The 15,039-nt window shown below is 41.9% G+C and overlaps 1 protein-coding gene across 1 annotated transcript; it reads right to left on the minus strand.

Moving 5' to 3' along the window:
• Positions 1 to 7,730: 7,730 nt before the first annotated feature.
• gatd3 (glutamine amidotransferase class 1 domain containing 3) lies at positions 7,731 to 14,750 on the minus strand. Its single transcript, XM_071926929.1, has 7 exons — positions 14,554 to 14,750; positions 13,183 to 13,235; positions 12,891 to 13,001; positions 9,738 to 9,857; positions 9,440 to 9,532; positions 9,030 to 9,186; positions 7,731 to 8,455 (listed from the first exon to the last, which is right to left on the minus strand). Exons 1-7 carry the CDS (start codon positions 14,665 to 14,667, stop codon positions 8,327 to 8,329), a joined length of 777 nt encoding a protein of 258 aa, XP_071783030.1. The 5' UTR covers positions 14,668 to 14,750; the 3' UTR covers positions 7,731 to 8,326.
• Between the last annotated feature and the right edge of the window lie 289 nt (positions 14,751 to 15,039).

Raw genomic sequence — 15,039 nt, forward strand, 5'->3', positions numbered from 1 at the left:
TAGATTTGGACCAGCAGTGCTTGTGACAGCTTGAATTTCTTAAGCTGTCACAGGAAGTGCATGCGCTGTTGGGCCGTCTTGGTTATTTTGGTGATGTTCTTGTCCCACTTGAGGTCCTGTTGGATGATGGTCCCCAGGAATTTGTAAGACTCTGCTAACCGTGGTGCCATGAATTTCCGGGGGAGGGAGTGAAGTGGGCTTCCTTCTGAAATCAATGACCATCTCCACAGTTTTTTGTGTGTTCAGCTCCAGGTTGTTGGCTCCACTCCACACAATGACACCAGATGACTTGTTTCCTCCCCGTATGTGGACTCATCACCATCTGAGATGAGACCAATCAGGGTGGTGTCGTCCGCAAAGTTTGACGGATTTGCTGTTAGAAGTGCAGTCATTGGTGTAGAAGAAGTGAGAAGAGCAAGGGAGAGAGCACACAGCCCTGTAGAACGGCAATGCTGAGGAAGAGGGGGTCTGAAATGTGGTCATCCACCCTGACATACTGTTTCCTGTTGCTTAGGAAGTCATGGATCCAGTGACAGACAAGTGTGAGGGCTGTCCAGGTACTGCAGTATGTGGTGTAGAGCCAAGTTGATGGCATCATCTACAGACCTGTTAGCTCTGTATGCGAACTGCAGGGGGTCCTGGAGGGCATCGGTCATGGTTTTGAGGTAGTGCAGGATGAGTCTCTCAAAACACTTCATGACAACAGAGGTTAGGGCGACCGGTCTGTAGTCTTTCGGGCAGGAGATCTAATTCAGGATCTTGTGGATTACCACTTTAATCACAATATATCAAAACTACCTTTTTGCACCAGGAAAATACAAAACTCAATCTCTCCTCTTAGTGTCCCCTGACTGTGCTATTATACATCTATAGACTGTAGAGACAGTGGAGCCTGTGTAGAGAAGGCAATGGCTGTGTGGGTTGTGTGTTGCTCACTGTGTTGATGCGTGCTAATGTGACAGGGGAAAGCTGGCATGAGGAGCTCACAGCACAATAGAGGAAAAGGCACCACACTGGGCCTGCTACTTTGCTCTTTTCCAGGCTCATATAGCAGAGACACCAAGCTGAGTGAAAGTCAGTGCAGTCGGAGGCTGTGTCGAGACTGAGTCAAGACAAAATGTACAGTATTTGTATTGTGCCCACCATCACCCATTCTAATAGTAATTGTTGTAAGAGTAATTGTTTTACACTCTGTTTTTTGTGTTACAGCATATTCCAGTCTGAAACTGGGTTATAACATGAAACAAATAAGATTGACGTGAAAAATAAAATGGTTACATCCATAGTTTTTTGTCAGGCATTCCTTTATTACACTTTATTGCATTCATCTTTGGTTCTAATATACAGTAGGAGATTAGCTAATGTCAGTATTAGTGTTGAGCATACCAACTGGTGTCCGACATTTCAATTGCTCACTAGATCAACTTATTCAACTTAATTTGTTTTGATTTAGTGACTGCTGGGCGAACTCCATCCATGCCAATCAGCAAGGTGGCATAAAAAGGCGAGGGCAATAGAAAAGCCATAGAGACAAAATGAAAAAGGAGGCAAAATAGGGTGATTACAACTGAAAGGTGGCCATGGGGATGATGGACAGAGAGTGAGAGGGAGGGAGGCAGGGAGGGAGGGAGGGAGGTATAGCCATGGTGGTGTAGCAATATGCATTCAAACATCCAATGAATACACCCAAACTCTACACAGCCATATGCTAATCATGGCCACCATTTAATGTGTCAAATTTACAATTCCCTTATTCCATGTCTTTCTATCCTCTTTCTTTCTCTCCTTCCCAGGGCTAATTGCTCTGCACCCTCGTTTTTGATAGAGAGGCTCTGGTCTGAATTAAAGCCCATATTGTAGCATGCCTGCCCACCCTGCAACTCCTAAAACAGACACACATGGATCTGTAAGCGCGCGCACACACACACACACACACACACACACACACACGCACACACACAGTGACACTCACACAGTGACACTCACAAGCAATCACTGGACCACCTTGCACACGTATTGGTCTTGCCTCTAACACTTGTCAGGAGTACGCATATGTAGACTAGACTAGGACACAGGCTCCATTTTATCTGCTATTGTCTTCCACCTTTTGCTCACATGGAAGGCCCCCCACGACTAGCACTAGAAGAGCCAGCGACCCCTTGCTGAGTTTAACAACGTGTCTTATGAGTGTGTGTGTATGTGTCTGTGTGCATGTGTGTGTAGGGGCAAGGAGGCTCACAGGAAGGGTCACTACTGGGGTACATTCAAGAAGAGGCCACGCTTTCTTGGACTAAGTTTCTAACACCCCTAATTTAAGACAGTAATTGTTCAGCCCACTCTGCTGACCACCTGCCTCCTGATCTGAGGGTGGAACCAACCATATAGAAACATGGAGCTTGAATGGGCTGCAGTTGTGGGAGGGTGCATTTGCATTAGCCCTGCAAAGAATTTTGGGGAGCGTGTATATAAGCTGTGTGCGTGTGCATGTGTGTGTGTGTGTGTGTGTGTGAAAAATGTATGATCAAGTGTTCCTAACAAAACCAACACACCTAATACACCTGCAAATTCAACTCAAGTTGTGTTACAGTCAGTCCAGAAGATAGTCTTCATATGTTGTAATCAGGCCTGAATGGTTGGTGGATAGGTAGGAAAACTTTTGGGAATCCAGCCATAGACTCTGCCAACAATGTTTTCTCTTCAAATAGAGAGGCCAGGGACAAGTGGTTGGAATGGAACGCTGCTCAGTGTGTGTGTGTGTGTGTGTGTGTGCACGCCTGTGTGTGCTTGCCTTCCTCTGTGTGCATGTTTTGTGTGTGTGGGCGTGTGCGGGACTGGCATGTACCTCATCTCCCTTGCATGCCTTTCCCTTTCTCCAGCGTGCTCTTGACTGGATTCTGCCTCCAGGACCTAATCCTCTGATCAGCATGCCAGAGGAAGACAAGGAGGCCTGGCCAGCCTGGTGGAAGACGGGCCTGAGGCAACGCCTGGCCCCAGCCACATTTTCAGATTGTCTCAGCCACTTGTACTAATGCGGCCTCAGCTTTTTGTTGACCAGGGGGTAGAGGCATTGGGGCCACGGCATCCCCCACCCATCCACTCCCCATCCACTCCATCCGTCCTCCTACAGTGACCCACTCACCCACTGAACCCCACTGAGAGCGTGGAAGAGAAAGAATGTGGAAAGGTGGAAAAAGAAAGGAAAGAAGTAAGTATATTGAATACATAAAATTTGTATCATATTTCATATGTGGACTGTGAAACAAAAGGAAAGGACAGAATGGAGTAGTAAATGGGGAAAAAAAATACCTTTAATTACAGTACAATTTCCCTGGTCTGATGTGTCAGGTTCAAGTTACTTACCTGACAAAGGGAAGGGTGAATAGACTGACTTTGAGAGACCAGAGGATTGAGGGGAGTTGCTTGGCACACAAACAATTAACACTCGTCCCTGCATAGCCTGCAGTGGCCCCAAATCCCCACATTTGTCCAGACAAATTGACTGAGCCCCAGGTCTTGTTTGCCTAGCTCTGTTGGCCTGCTGAAGAGGGCTTGGGGGCAGCAGGGAATGCCCCTTCCAAAGAGTACAACTCATGAGAACAGAATAAATACATGTCCTGGTCAGAAAATGGGCCTCCCAAGACTTCTTAAGATGTATTCAATCATGGTATAATGTATTAGTTCATTCTGCATTCTGAATCAAGCATCTAACCACCTGTTGCGTTGTGGAATATTGGGTGTGACAGTGTGATATTCTGTCATATAAATTCTGAAATAGGTTAATTTATATTATAGAAATATTATATTTTTCATATTATTATATATATCTTATATAATTATTCTCCTCATCTCAATACTGCAATGTCAAACAAGAATTGCCCAATCAACAATAGCCATAGAAACCACAGGAGATCCACAAAGGGGAGTAAAAGGAAGCATATCCCACAGAGACTCATGGATTTACATACATTGTACTAGGTTTATTGAAGTGCACACAGCCATCACAAAATGCTAACACATTTCTTTAGTAACCCTGAGGCATCTCCTATCAAATCACATTTTTTTTGGGCCGGCTGTAGGCACAGCACCATACATTACCTTGGGGTTTAACATACTGCCAGTTGAACATTTTGAAGTGTGCATGCCTGGAGGCATGGGCACTCAGGCCCAGCCATCACTAGAGACACCTAGTCTTGTTTTGGTCCAGCACTGAAGATATCTACTGTTGAAGTGCAACCTCTTTCTCTCCTAGCACAAATAGAGCCACCTGTTTACATTGTAAGCCCTCAGTTCCTTCAGTAGCAGCTTGTATCTATGTAAGCTTAGAAAAGCACTATTTTCCACTGTATTCCTATGGAGGGTCCAGTTTCAACATGTTATACTGACACTAGTTTCTCCCTAGCTCTTTTACAATTAATGACTCTGGTCAGTCAGAGATTAGTAGCTACTCATGTTATTTAGAATATTGGCAAAATCACTGTTTCTGACTGAATGGCTTCAAAGTGCAGACCCCCGATCCCCTGGGTGCAAGGAGGTACTAAGGCTGGATCCACTCATGCCCGTTCAGGGGGCACTGGATTCCAATGGAGTCTAGGTGTCCTGGGGAGAATAATTAAGAAAAACCCCACGTCTTGAGGACTCAGTGTGTTCTACATGTGCGTTTATATTTTAAAAGAACAGGATGGACCCTGAGGAAATGACAGTCGGTGGGCTGCCTGCATCTTTTGTGCAGTGATTGGTGTAGCGTGGTACCATATGTTCATCAGGCCTCAGGTCTGGATCTGTGACTAATCCTGTTTGAGGGGCTCCACCAAGGGGGCAGTCAAGGGATCCTGTGGCTGGCCAAGATGTGTGGCTAAATGGGCCGAAAGTTCAGCTCCATGTCATGCACATGTGCGTGCGTGCAATGCCATCTTTGACACGGTGCATAAGCATTGGGGGTGGGGAGGGGGTACATATTGCTGTCAGACCCTATGGGAGGCGTAGCTTGCATTGCATGCCATGGGTCCGAACACCTCACAGCTCACGCACATTCAAGGAGTAACTTCCAGGCCAAAAAACAGCTCTATGAAGCAATATGTCAGCGGCCCTTAAACTCCTATCTAAGTCAATGGGGGAGGAAACGTTGGCCGGGGTTAAACAATACCCTACTTCCAGATAATATAATACTCCCATGTGCTCCACACCCCTCCATGATTGTCTGTGCGTGTTCAAACTATCATCACCCCTGAGGGGGGGCTCACACATGCCATAGTGACGCCACTGTCATTGCATCTTCAGTATTTGGTAGATAAACAAATACTCAAAACAAAAACTAATGCTTAGAATTCAGTCATAGACAAATAAAACTGGTGCCCTAGCTACTATTTCATTTAACCTTGCAAAAACAGAAACACCCTGAAAAATCTTAGCTTATCTCACCATAGAATTCAGTTTGGGATTCTTGGCATTGCAGAAGGACTCTTCCTAAAGGCAGTCAGGATTCAATTATGATCTTTGGATTTTTTATATTAACAGAAGCATAGTAGCTTAGCCTAACTTTAGATAAAATAGGATGGTAACGTAGGAAACCAACAAGGATTTAGGATTTATTCTGTGATGGCAAAATGGGATTTATTACTCTTTTACTTGTGAAATATAGAATGTGCATTTAGGATTTTATTCTGTAACATGGCCTGTGTTTCTATTCCTGACCTGCCTCCTATCAATATACTTTCAACGCAAAAGTTAAGAAAACTCCAGAATGAGGAGACTGAAACAAACATTGTCAATGGTATTTATAAGGTGCTTGAAAATGAAAATGAAAACTTTTGTTGCTAGTTTTTTGTTATTTTTTTATTTAGGAAATGCAGGTGAGAGGAGAGGGACTAGTGTGGGAGTTTTATCTGGAGCTTTATCTCCATCCATGAAATGAAGTGGTACCTTGCCATTTATCTTGTCAAGCTTTGTAAAGAGGGATTTGACTATTACCCTTAAGTAATGCATGGGAAAATGTTATTCTCTAATTCTTCATATAGCGCAGGCAATTCATGTTTTAATGGCTGAAAGAATTAACACACTTCCAAGAGTTTGAATAAAAATATGTTGCATGTTGAAATGCCCAAAAAAATATCTATATGCCTTTTTATACGTCAGAAAAATAGTTAACTGCAGGGGTGATTGAATTGATTCTTAGAAATTGAAATAAGGCAGTGTATGTATTTCAACAAACCAGATCATTTTGACCATACCTACATCATAAACAGCTGATGATGACACTTCTACCTACATCCTGTTGCCCAAAGGCCCACAGGTCATGCAGCAATCACCAATAATGCCCACTTGTTTTGTCGACAATGTAGGATGCACCCGGGTACCATGTGGCTTTAAGAAAAATATTCCTTTCTTTTATGTGAACTACCACAGATTTAAACAAAGACCAATAACTCTGTGATGAGTGTAGACTTACAAGAGTCATGAGTGTTGGTAGGTCAGGAGTGAGGAGCCTGAACCCAGAGCAGCCCTTCATTCACAAGAGACTCCTACAAGCTGAACTCATCATATATCTTGTCAGTTTGGTCCAGTCATGGCGTGGAAATGAGATGGGAAAGATGTTTAGTCTAAGATAAGATGGTACTTTATTGATCCCCATGGGGAAATTAGGAACAGTAGCAGAGCAGTAAAATTAATAAAAGTCAATAGAGAAAGACAAGTTGAGTATTAGCAGCATAAAAAAAAGAAATTTATCAAATAAGTAATAAAAACATTTTAAAGACTAAAAAAATACAGCAATAAAATATAGACAATGTACATAATGTGCACTGAATTCACATTAACTGCAGAATATACTGTATGTACATAAGGTGTCGTGGCTAGCGCAGTAAAGAAACTATGCCCTTATCAAGCACATTATAGAATGTGCCTTATATGATATGTGATTACCAGTTATCCTGCGCAACACAGGTCCAGGACGGTGGTACCATATGTACAAGTGTGCAAAAATGCATGTGCATTATCTGTTCACTATATCACTGTATTATTGGAACAAAGGAAATCTTCCATTGTTGCCATTTACACAGGCATTTCTCTGGCACAGCTTATGGTGTGCTGTAGTTGAATAAGTGATAGTCATACTTTTACAATAAACAGGAGTAAGCTAGCTAATTATAGAGAGATCCATCAGAAATGAAGAGAAGACAAGTTAATATAATAATGATGCATTATCACTTCCTTTTTTGGCTTGAGATTGAGGCTTTTTAACCTTTGTAGATGAAAGGTGTTATGAAGCTGCTCACTCATTTGTACTCATCATTGAGCAGTTGAAAAAGTGGGTGGGTGGGGGGCTGGGAGTGTCCTGAATTAGGACAGAGTTCCGTCGAAAAGTGAATTTTGAAAGCCAGAATTCTCAGCACCTAATAATAATAATTATTGAGCAGCCCATTTAAAACTTTCTCATTAAAAATATATTTTCATTCATCACTTCACAATTTTTTAAACCATGTATATTTTTAGTCCTCTTTTGAGTAAGAAGAGCAAAGCTAATATATTAAGGAAGCAACACTAGAGTAGCCCAATAACCAGCCTATCTAAACATGCTCTGAGACTCCTTGTGTTTGTGAGAATTGGGTTAATGCAAACTTGGCATGGGAGAATAATTGACACACACACAAAGGTCTTCCAGGTCTCATATACTATACACATATAGTAAAGAGTCAGGGTAATATTCTAATCCCATATACCAAAATGTTCCCTCATGCAGAAGAGGTCAAACAAACAAGGATATTCCACAGCATTTTATTGGCACAAACAGCAATCTTATGTAATTTAAAGGAGCACATCTAAATACAGGAGTACCTTTTCATCACAGATTAATAATTTATTTTAAACACAGCACTTCTGTGATTGAAATATTTACAGTGTCTACAAAAACAATGGTGAACTGATTCATCATATGATGAACACTAGCTTCACGAGCCAGTGGACATTAAACAAGGGTGCTTGTCCTATGGTGCCCTCTACTGTATAACACAGGAACTGGCAGTGCTTCTGTTTTCTCTAGTGCTTATTAAACAGTCAAAATGAAATACATTTCTGATAGATTAGTTTCCACAGTAAAACACAGGCCTAGCTCAATAGAAAGTGTGATTCTCATTGTCTATTGTGTACCGAAATATAACATAGCCCTCAAGACAATTTCTGCAACTGCTTCAAGAAGCTGCAGATCAACATAATTTGATCTGAAGACACCAACCTAAACACAAAGGTATCACAGAGTTTAGTGGTGATGCTGTTCAAAGTTAGATGACGTTGCTTCTTTTAACCTGTAGGATGTACAGTAGACAGGTGGATCTCACTTGCCACCGAGTTTCAGGACATCGTTGACCATGGCCCCAATGCCATCAAAGATCAGGTGCAGCTTAGTTTCACACATGAATGCTGGAGACGTAACAACCTTGTTCTTAAGGTCCACATGGGCCTCGTGATGCACAACAGTTAAGGATCTTTTAGACAATAACTGTTACAGCTCGCCTGATGTATTATCAGCATCATTATCTGTAGGACATGCTCAAATTAGGTGGGGCCTGTTAAAACACACCCAATGCTTTCATGGAAAATACTATGAGCATCTTAAATAACCTTGACTCATACCCTTTGTGGCAGTACATGACAGTAACACAGTGTAGCAATATCAAAGGAAGAATCCACCCTAAAACGTTAAAAAAACAGCTAGTGGCACTGTACCTTGTATTTCTGAGCCCATTTTGTTGTTTGGTGGTGTAGTTTTTCTTATTCTCGTGGATAACTGGCCAAACAAAGACAACATGACATGACGTTGTGATATTTCCAGCACAGTTACAATGGAGTTTTTGATAGCTGAAAATGTACAGCTTTTTCATCTTTGGCTAAACATTTTCAGCTATAACATCACTCTTGAATGCATTGAACATCACAGACTGATGACATCTAACACTGTAAGAGTTTTCTTTAATTGCAATTCCAAAAATCTGATCCAGTCAGCCAAATTGAAACATTGAGTTAAAGTTAAAGGATATGGTCACGTCCTTGACACAATGTTTGGCCCCCAGAGACTTGATAGCCTGGGCAGTGCCAGCATAGGGCCACTTGCCTCCTTCTTCCTCCTCATGGCCCACTGTGACTTCTACCCCTGGAAGAAGTTTAGCCACCAGGACAGGGGAGATACAGCATAGCCTGACAAAAACATAGGAAAGTCAGCATCACAATCCACCTCACAACTTGCCTCTCACCCTTTATCTTCATACTGCAGTGATGAAAAGAACCTAACAGGTGTAAAATAACGGTGAAAACAATTGTAACTTTCACTGATCACAGGACTCGATGTTATGTGGAACAAATATGAGTGAATGGAAACGTTTATAGTTCAGTGATTTGCAGAGACAGGCCACCTCTTTAATACTGTCAATCCTCCTTCCATGTCACTTACCCAATGGGTTTACCTGCTGTGTGAAAGTCCTTCAAAACACGCTCTACATCTTTGTTCACTTTGCAGTCTGGCCCATCCACTGCAAATGTTGACCTAATAAGCAATCAAAACAATGCAATTAAAGCTGATTTTATTGCTGATTGCATTGCTGCATAAATGAGCACTCAGTTGGCTACTCGCATGCCATTACTAAAGAGAATGAAGCAGTAATGCTACAGTGCAATACCTTATGGTGCATTTCACATATCTGTGGGTTCAGTAAAAGAAACAAAATGAAAATACAAGCTGCTCCACCTACAGATTTTTGGCCGCTCCAAAGCCTCCTGGGAAGATGATGGCATCATGGTTGCTGACACTGAGCTTAGCCAAGTCTGCAATGTTGCCACGGGCAATACGTGCCGACTCTGACAACACATTCCTGGTAGAAAGATGAGCAATCATTAATTTGATTGGGTGAATTGTGTCACTGTCAGTTACTCCCTTGAGTCAAAATAACTTTATTAGTCAAATGTGGTGGAGCTACGCGGTCGCGCTAATGATAAGAGCTGATGATCCTCAAATACGTTTTTTTTTTCTGGTTGAAAAACACTGTAATAAGTAGCGGGACTGAAAACTGTGTTTTTAGAAAGGCTCTTTATCATGAGCGGGACCGTGTAGCTCCGCCATTGATGTCTGATATTGTGGCTAATCGCTGGCTAATATGGGCACTGCCAGCACTGTACTGTTTACCATCTCAAATGGCCGTGAAAAGGCAACCAGCCTTCACTTGCAAATAAACACGCTAGTATGAAAAGTATTATTTGATTGAGGGTTTAGGGGTCATGCTAATGTTTATAGCTAATGGTGTAGCTGCTGAGCTACTACACTCGCTGTAGTTTAGCCAGCCATCATTTAACCATGAGTGAGTGATTTAGGCTACACCTTACATTATATTCATACCTGGACAGATTATTGCAAGGACTCATGAGTTAAACTTATATTGTATGTGAAACTTAAGTTCAGTTCTGGTTATGTTGTCAATTGTTACAGCTTACAACTGACTAATTGACCTCTTCTTTACAGGCGGTCAGCAGCTGCTCCAAAGTTACGTGACAACAAACTGAGCTCAGTCACTGCTGAGCTGACAGGCAGTGGAGGGAGACTGAATAGCCACTAGAGGGCAAAATCAGACAAAATGGGCAGGCCAGGGGGCGAATAGAGTAACCTCTTTCATATTAGGGAGCTAGACAATAATCTCTGTCATATTGGAGGGTAAAGACATGGACACGCCGATATCCGATATTCACCAAAAGGCTTGCTCCAAGTTTGTACATACAAGGATGCCTTAAAGCCATTTTGATCTAAAGGCTTAAGCTTAAATGTTTGAAATTAGTTTCTTAGACAAATATAAATAGTGAAGTTGATGCCTATGTATGAATTTGTTTCCATCAAGGCACAGGGCGGCTACTTTAAAGAATCTAAAATATAATCTAAAATATAAGGTAGTTTTGATTTGTTTAACACTTTTTTCTCAAAGGTGGAAAACAGTAAAAATAAAGAAACGTGATGTTTTTTTCTGAGTTGGCGGGTCGTTGTTTTATGTTTTATGTATGAAAATGTGTCGGGCGGGTTCCGATATGTTAATGTGTCGGATCGGGCGTGAAAAAAACCTGACCCGCACATCACTATTAGCCAGTACATTTTTACACCACAAACACAAACAATAATGTGATCAACTAAGTTATCTAATGTTGCTCAACATTTGATCCAGATTCATGTGCCAGCAACCTAAACAGTATAGAACATATTTCTAGCTTGCTAATCACCTCCCTGTCCGTTGTCTTTCAGGTCCCCATCTACACAAAACACGTAGGTCACCTATTTTGGATTCAAAATGGCGAATTTCGCCGAAAGGTGACAAGTCCCTGACATCCCTGACATATAGGGCTGGATCGCCCCTTTCCTACTATTATTTGTAGATGCCATACAGTGTGTTACCTAGCTAAATTAGTGGCTTTGACAACTGGGGGTTGCAAGAGCAGTGAACAATGCACAGTTGGTGGCAGTCACACCCTCTTCCCTGCCCACACCCACACAGTCCTTCTAATGTGACAATAATTTTTGTAATATGTCTGAAAGTGTCATGTTTTATTAATTTTAAATAAAAAACATTGTAGAACTACTTAACTTTTACAATGCTTCCAAGTATAAACAGTGATATATAGTATTTTTGTATGACCGACTTTAAACACAGCTGACATTTTCCAGATTGTTTTGTCCCATTTAGTGTCTTATACTATACTGCTTCCTACTGGGAATGCACCGCCACCTGATACTTGTCCCTTCCTCTGCCCATTTAAAAGCTACGGTACAATTCATGTCATCTTGCCTACTCCACACACACTGTCTGTGTGTGTGTGTGTGTGTTTATCCATCTTGGTCCCCAGACATGGACAAATACATAAGGAATCGGCTATATATGTGAAGACAATTGATTGACAGGAGAATGTACACCATCGCCCAAAGCCAGTCAGTCCCACCAGGATTTCGCTGAGTTTTTTTGTGATTATTGCGGCCAAAAATGCTTGATTTTGCTGCGGCTTTTCTCAAAAATTGCGATACAATTTGCGAGGTTTTATGTGCTCTTTTTGCGGTAAAATTGCGGGAATTGGGAAAAATTGCAAGCAAAGGAAAAAAAATGTTTTTTCTCTCACTCTCTCTCTCTCTCTCACTCACTCACTCACACACAGCCTCCCCCTATTCTCCCCCACTCTCCATTTAAGCTACTAACTCTTCCAAGAGCTTGAATTTTGCACTCACCTCGATTCTTGCTGCTTTTGTTTCGTTTTGCACGATCTATGGCAGTAATTTTTGTTGGCAGGTGAGTTTTGTTCATCTTCCACCTGAATGTGCGCTGCGATGACGTAAGTTACCACGACACGAAATGCGACAATTGGTCCAAATCACAAGTGGTCTTTTGATTTGGCCATTTCATGCGGAAAAGTTGCGGCAATTTTGTAAAACTGCAAGCTCTCGCAAATATTGCGGAGATTTCTTGAATTTGCGTTAATTATTGCGATCGCAAAATCGCAAGTTCCTGGAGGGACTGGCTAGTACCACCACCTTGGTAACCCTTGTAATACCACCTTGGTTGGTAGGATTGTTATAAAAGAGACATGCCCAATACTTGGGCTGATGACTCACCAAATTATCTGTGACACTCCAAAACAGGTAGTTAGTTAATTTGTGTGGCATCAACATTGAAACATGGGCAGAATCTTAATGATGATTGTTCTGGTGTAATAAAACATTTGAGTACTTCAAGTATCCAATTTGAGTAAAATGTAACTGAAGTAAGAGTGCTCTTGCTTGAGAGTAATATTTCAGTTAATTTCCACCCTTGGAAATTGAAGTTGCAACAACCAAAGTGATGCTGTTAGTTTAGAGAGAGCTGATAAGAGCAGGGTCTGACCTGGACTCCTCAACAGGTTGTCCCTTGCTGTGGTCAACCACATGCATCTGAGACACATCAGGAGCAAACATCTGAACTTCAGCTCCACCTCGGCTAAGGTGCACCAGGATCCTGACACACACAAAAAAATCATCAGCCTATAGAATGTAATATAATAGAATAGAATAGAATAGAATAGTCAATGCACTCTAGGCCTATGAGCTACAATATGTGATAGGTTACTGAGTAAATGTTCATGGAAGGATAAGACAACCACAAAGGGAACAAAACAAAGTAAGAGAGCAGAACTCACGCTGATGCTTCATGTATCTCTGTGCCATCAAACACCCCACAGCCTGACAGCACCTGTCACCATTAATGCAAAACAGTCAAAGACAGACAGCTTGCAGGCTGCCGCCAGAGGGGAATGTCAGACAAACCCCAATAAAAAACTGGCAATCTAATTTGGCCTTGCTTAACAGGAAAGGCATATACACCCCTAAACTAAGTTATGACTTAAGATCGTTTCTGATATAACAGGAAACACTCTTAAATTCGGCATGCAATCAACAAGCAGCACTTATTTCAATAAAATGTCAACTTTTACAAGTGGTTAACGGTGTTCACTAACAGTTATCGTCCGTAACGGCGCATTTTGGTAGAATATCGTACAACTAACAGGTGAACAAAATATAAAAGTTTAAGTTTTATCAAAGCAAGTGCTGCCTGGTGAATTGGATGTATGCCGAATGGAAGAGCGTCTACCAATGACTCAAAAAAGTCTATCCCCGTTGGGACTGACACCACACTGCGTGGATGTCAGTCCCGGGTCGTTCCCTCCCAATCCTTTGTCCCATTAGCTATCACATTGTTAGGCAAGGTTTCCAGACCGAATTTTGCCATTCTGACAAGCTTTCTGTCGTCCTTGAACACTCTTCTTTTACATGAGTAAAACAATTTGTTTGAAAATATTTGCAATAAAGTATAAAATCTCACCTTTGTGTGGCTTGTCCGAGTTGTTTTCATCCGGGTGTCATGGCTGCCACTCTTCTTCTACGCTCTTCCCTGTGCGGCGAGCTGGAAAACTGCTCTTTGTTGCCCCCTTTGGTCAATATCCCGCTAGAAAAAAACACACACCGCAGATGCAACATCTGCGGTTCCAGCGGCCAAAGGGGGCAGCAAAGAGGTTTTCCAGCTCGCCGCACAGGGAAGAGCGTAGAAGAAGAGTGGCAGCCATAACACCCGAATGAAAACAACTCGGACAAGCCACACAAAGGTGAGATTTTATATTTTATTGCAAATATTTTCAAACAAATTGTTTTACTCATGTAAAAGAAGAGTGTTCAAGGACGACAGAAAGCTTGTCAGAATGGCAAAATTCGGTCTGGAAACCTTGCCTAACGATGTGATAGCTAATGGGACAAAGGACTGGGAGGGAACGACCCGGGACTGACATCCAAGCAGTGGGGTGTCAGTCCCAACGGGGCTAAAAAAAAAAAAGTCTTGACTCATTTTATGGGGTATGGACTGGGTTATGTATATATAAAAGGCCACATTAAATTGACAGATTTTTGAAAGGGATTTAGCACGGCGTTCTCCCAATACCCAGAAAGAACGGCACTGGGAGCTAAGCTGTGGCCTTGTCGCTAACCAGCAGATATATAGTGCAGGCTTCGATACTTACAACCGCCACTTTAGCTCCGCAGACACGGCCCCCTGTATGGAAACCGGCATTAAATGCTTGTGTTTTCGTCAGGTATTGCATTGTTGCAAAAGCCGTTGATCTGAACGTGAACATTTTCCACAGAAAGAAACGCGTGACAGCTTTGGACAACACGCTACCTGGACAGTCAGGACGACGTCAAATACTCAACAAAGTCACAGATGTGTTCCGCTGGTTCGAATTAACAGAAATAACACTTCCGGTTTGGGCGTTTAGCCTTCAAAATAAAAGCGCAAGATTTGAAACGTATAAATACTGTTTTAAACCAATTACTTTGTATTTAATCTTCAAATTCAATAAGTGAGCACCAATATTAATGTTTGATGTCAAAATAACAATAAAAAAATGCCATAATATGTGCCATTTTTAACTATAAACATTACACTTTCTGACATTTTCTGACTAAATTGGACACTGTACAGTTTAACTTTCATTGTAAGTGCACAA

This window comes from Centroberyx gerrardi, chromosome 10, assembly GCF_048128805.1.
Source record: "Centroberyx gerrardi isolate f3 chromosome 10, fCenGer3.hap1.cur.20231027, whole genome shotgun sequence".
Taxonomy (NCBI): Eukaryota; Metazoa; Chordata; class Actinopteri; order Beryciformes; family Berycidae; genus Centroberyx; species Centroberyx gerrardi.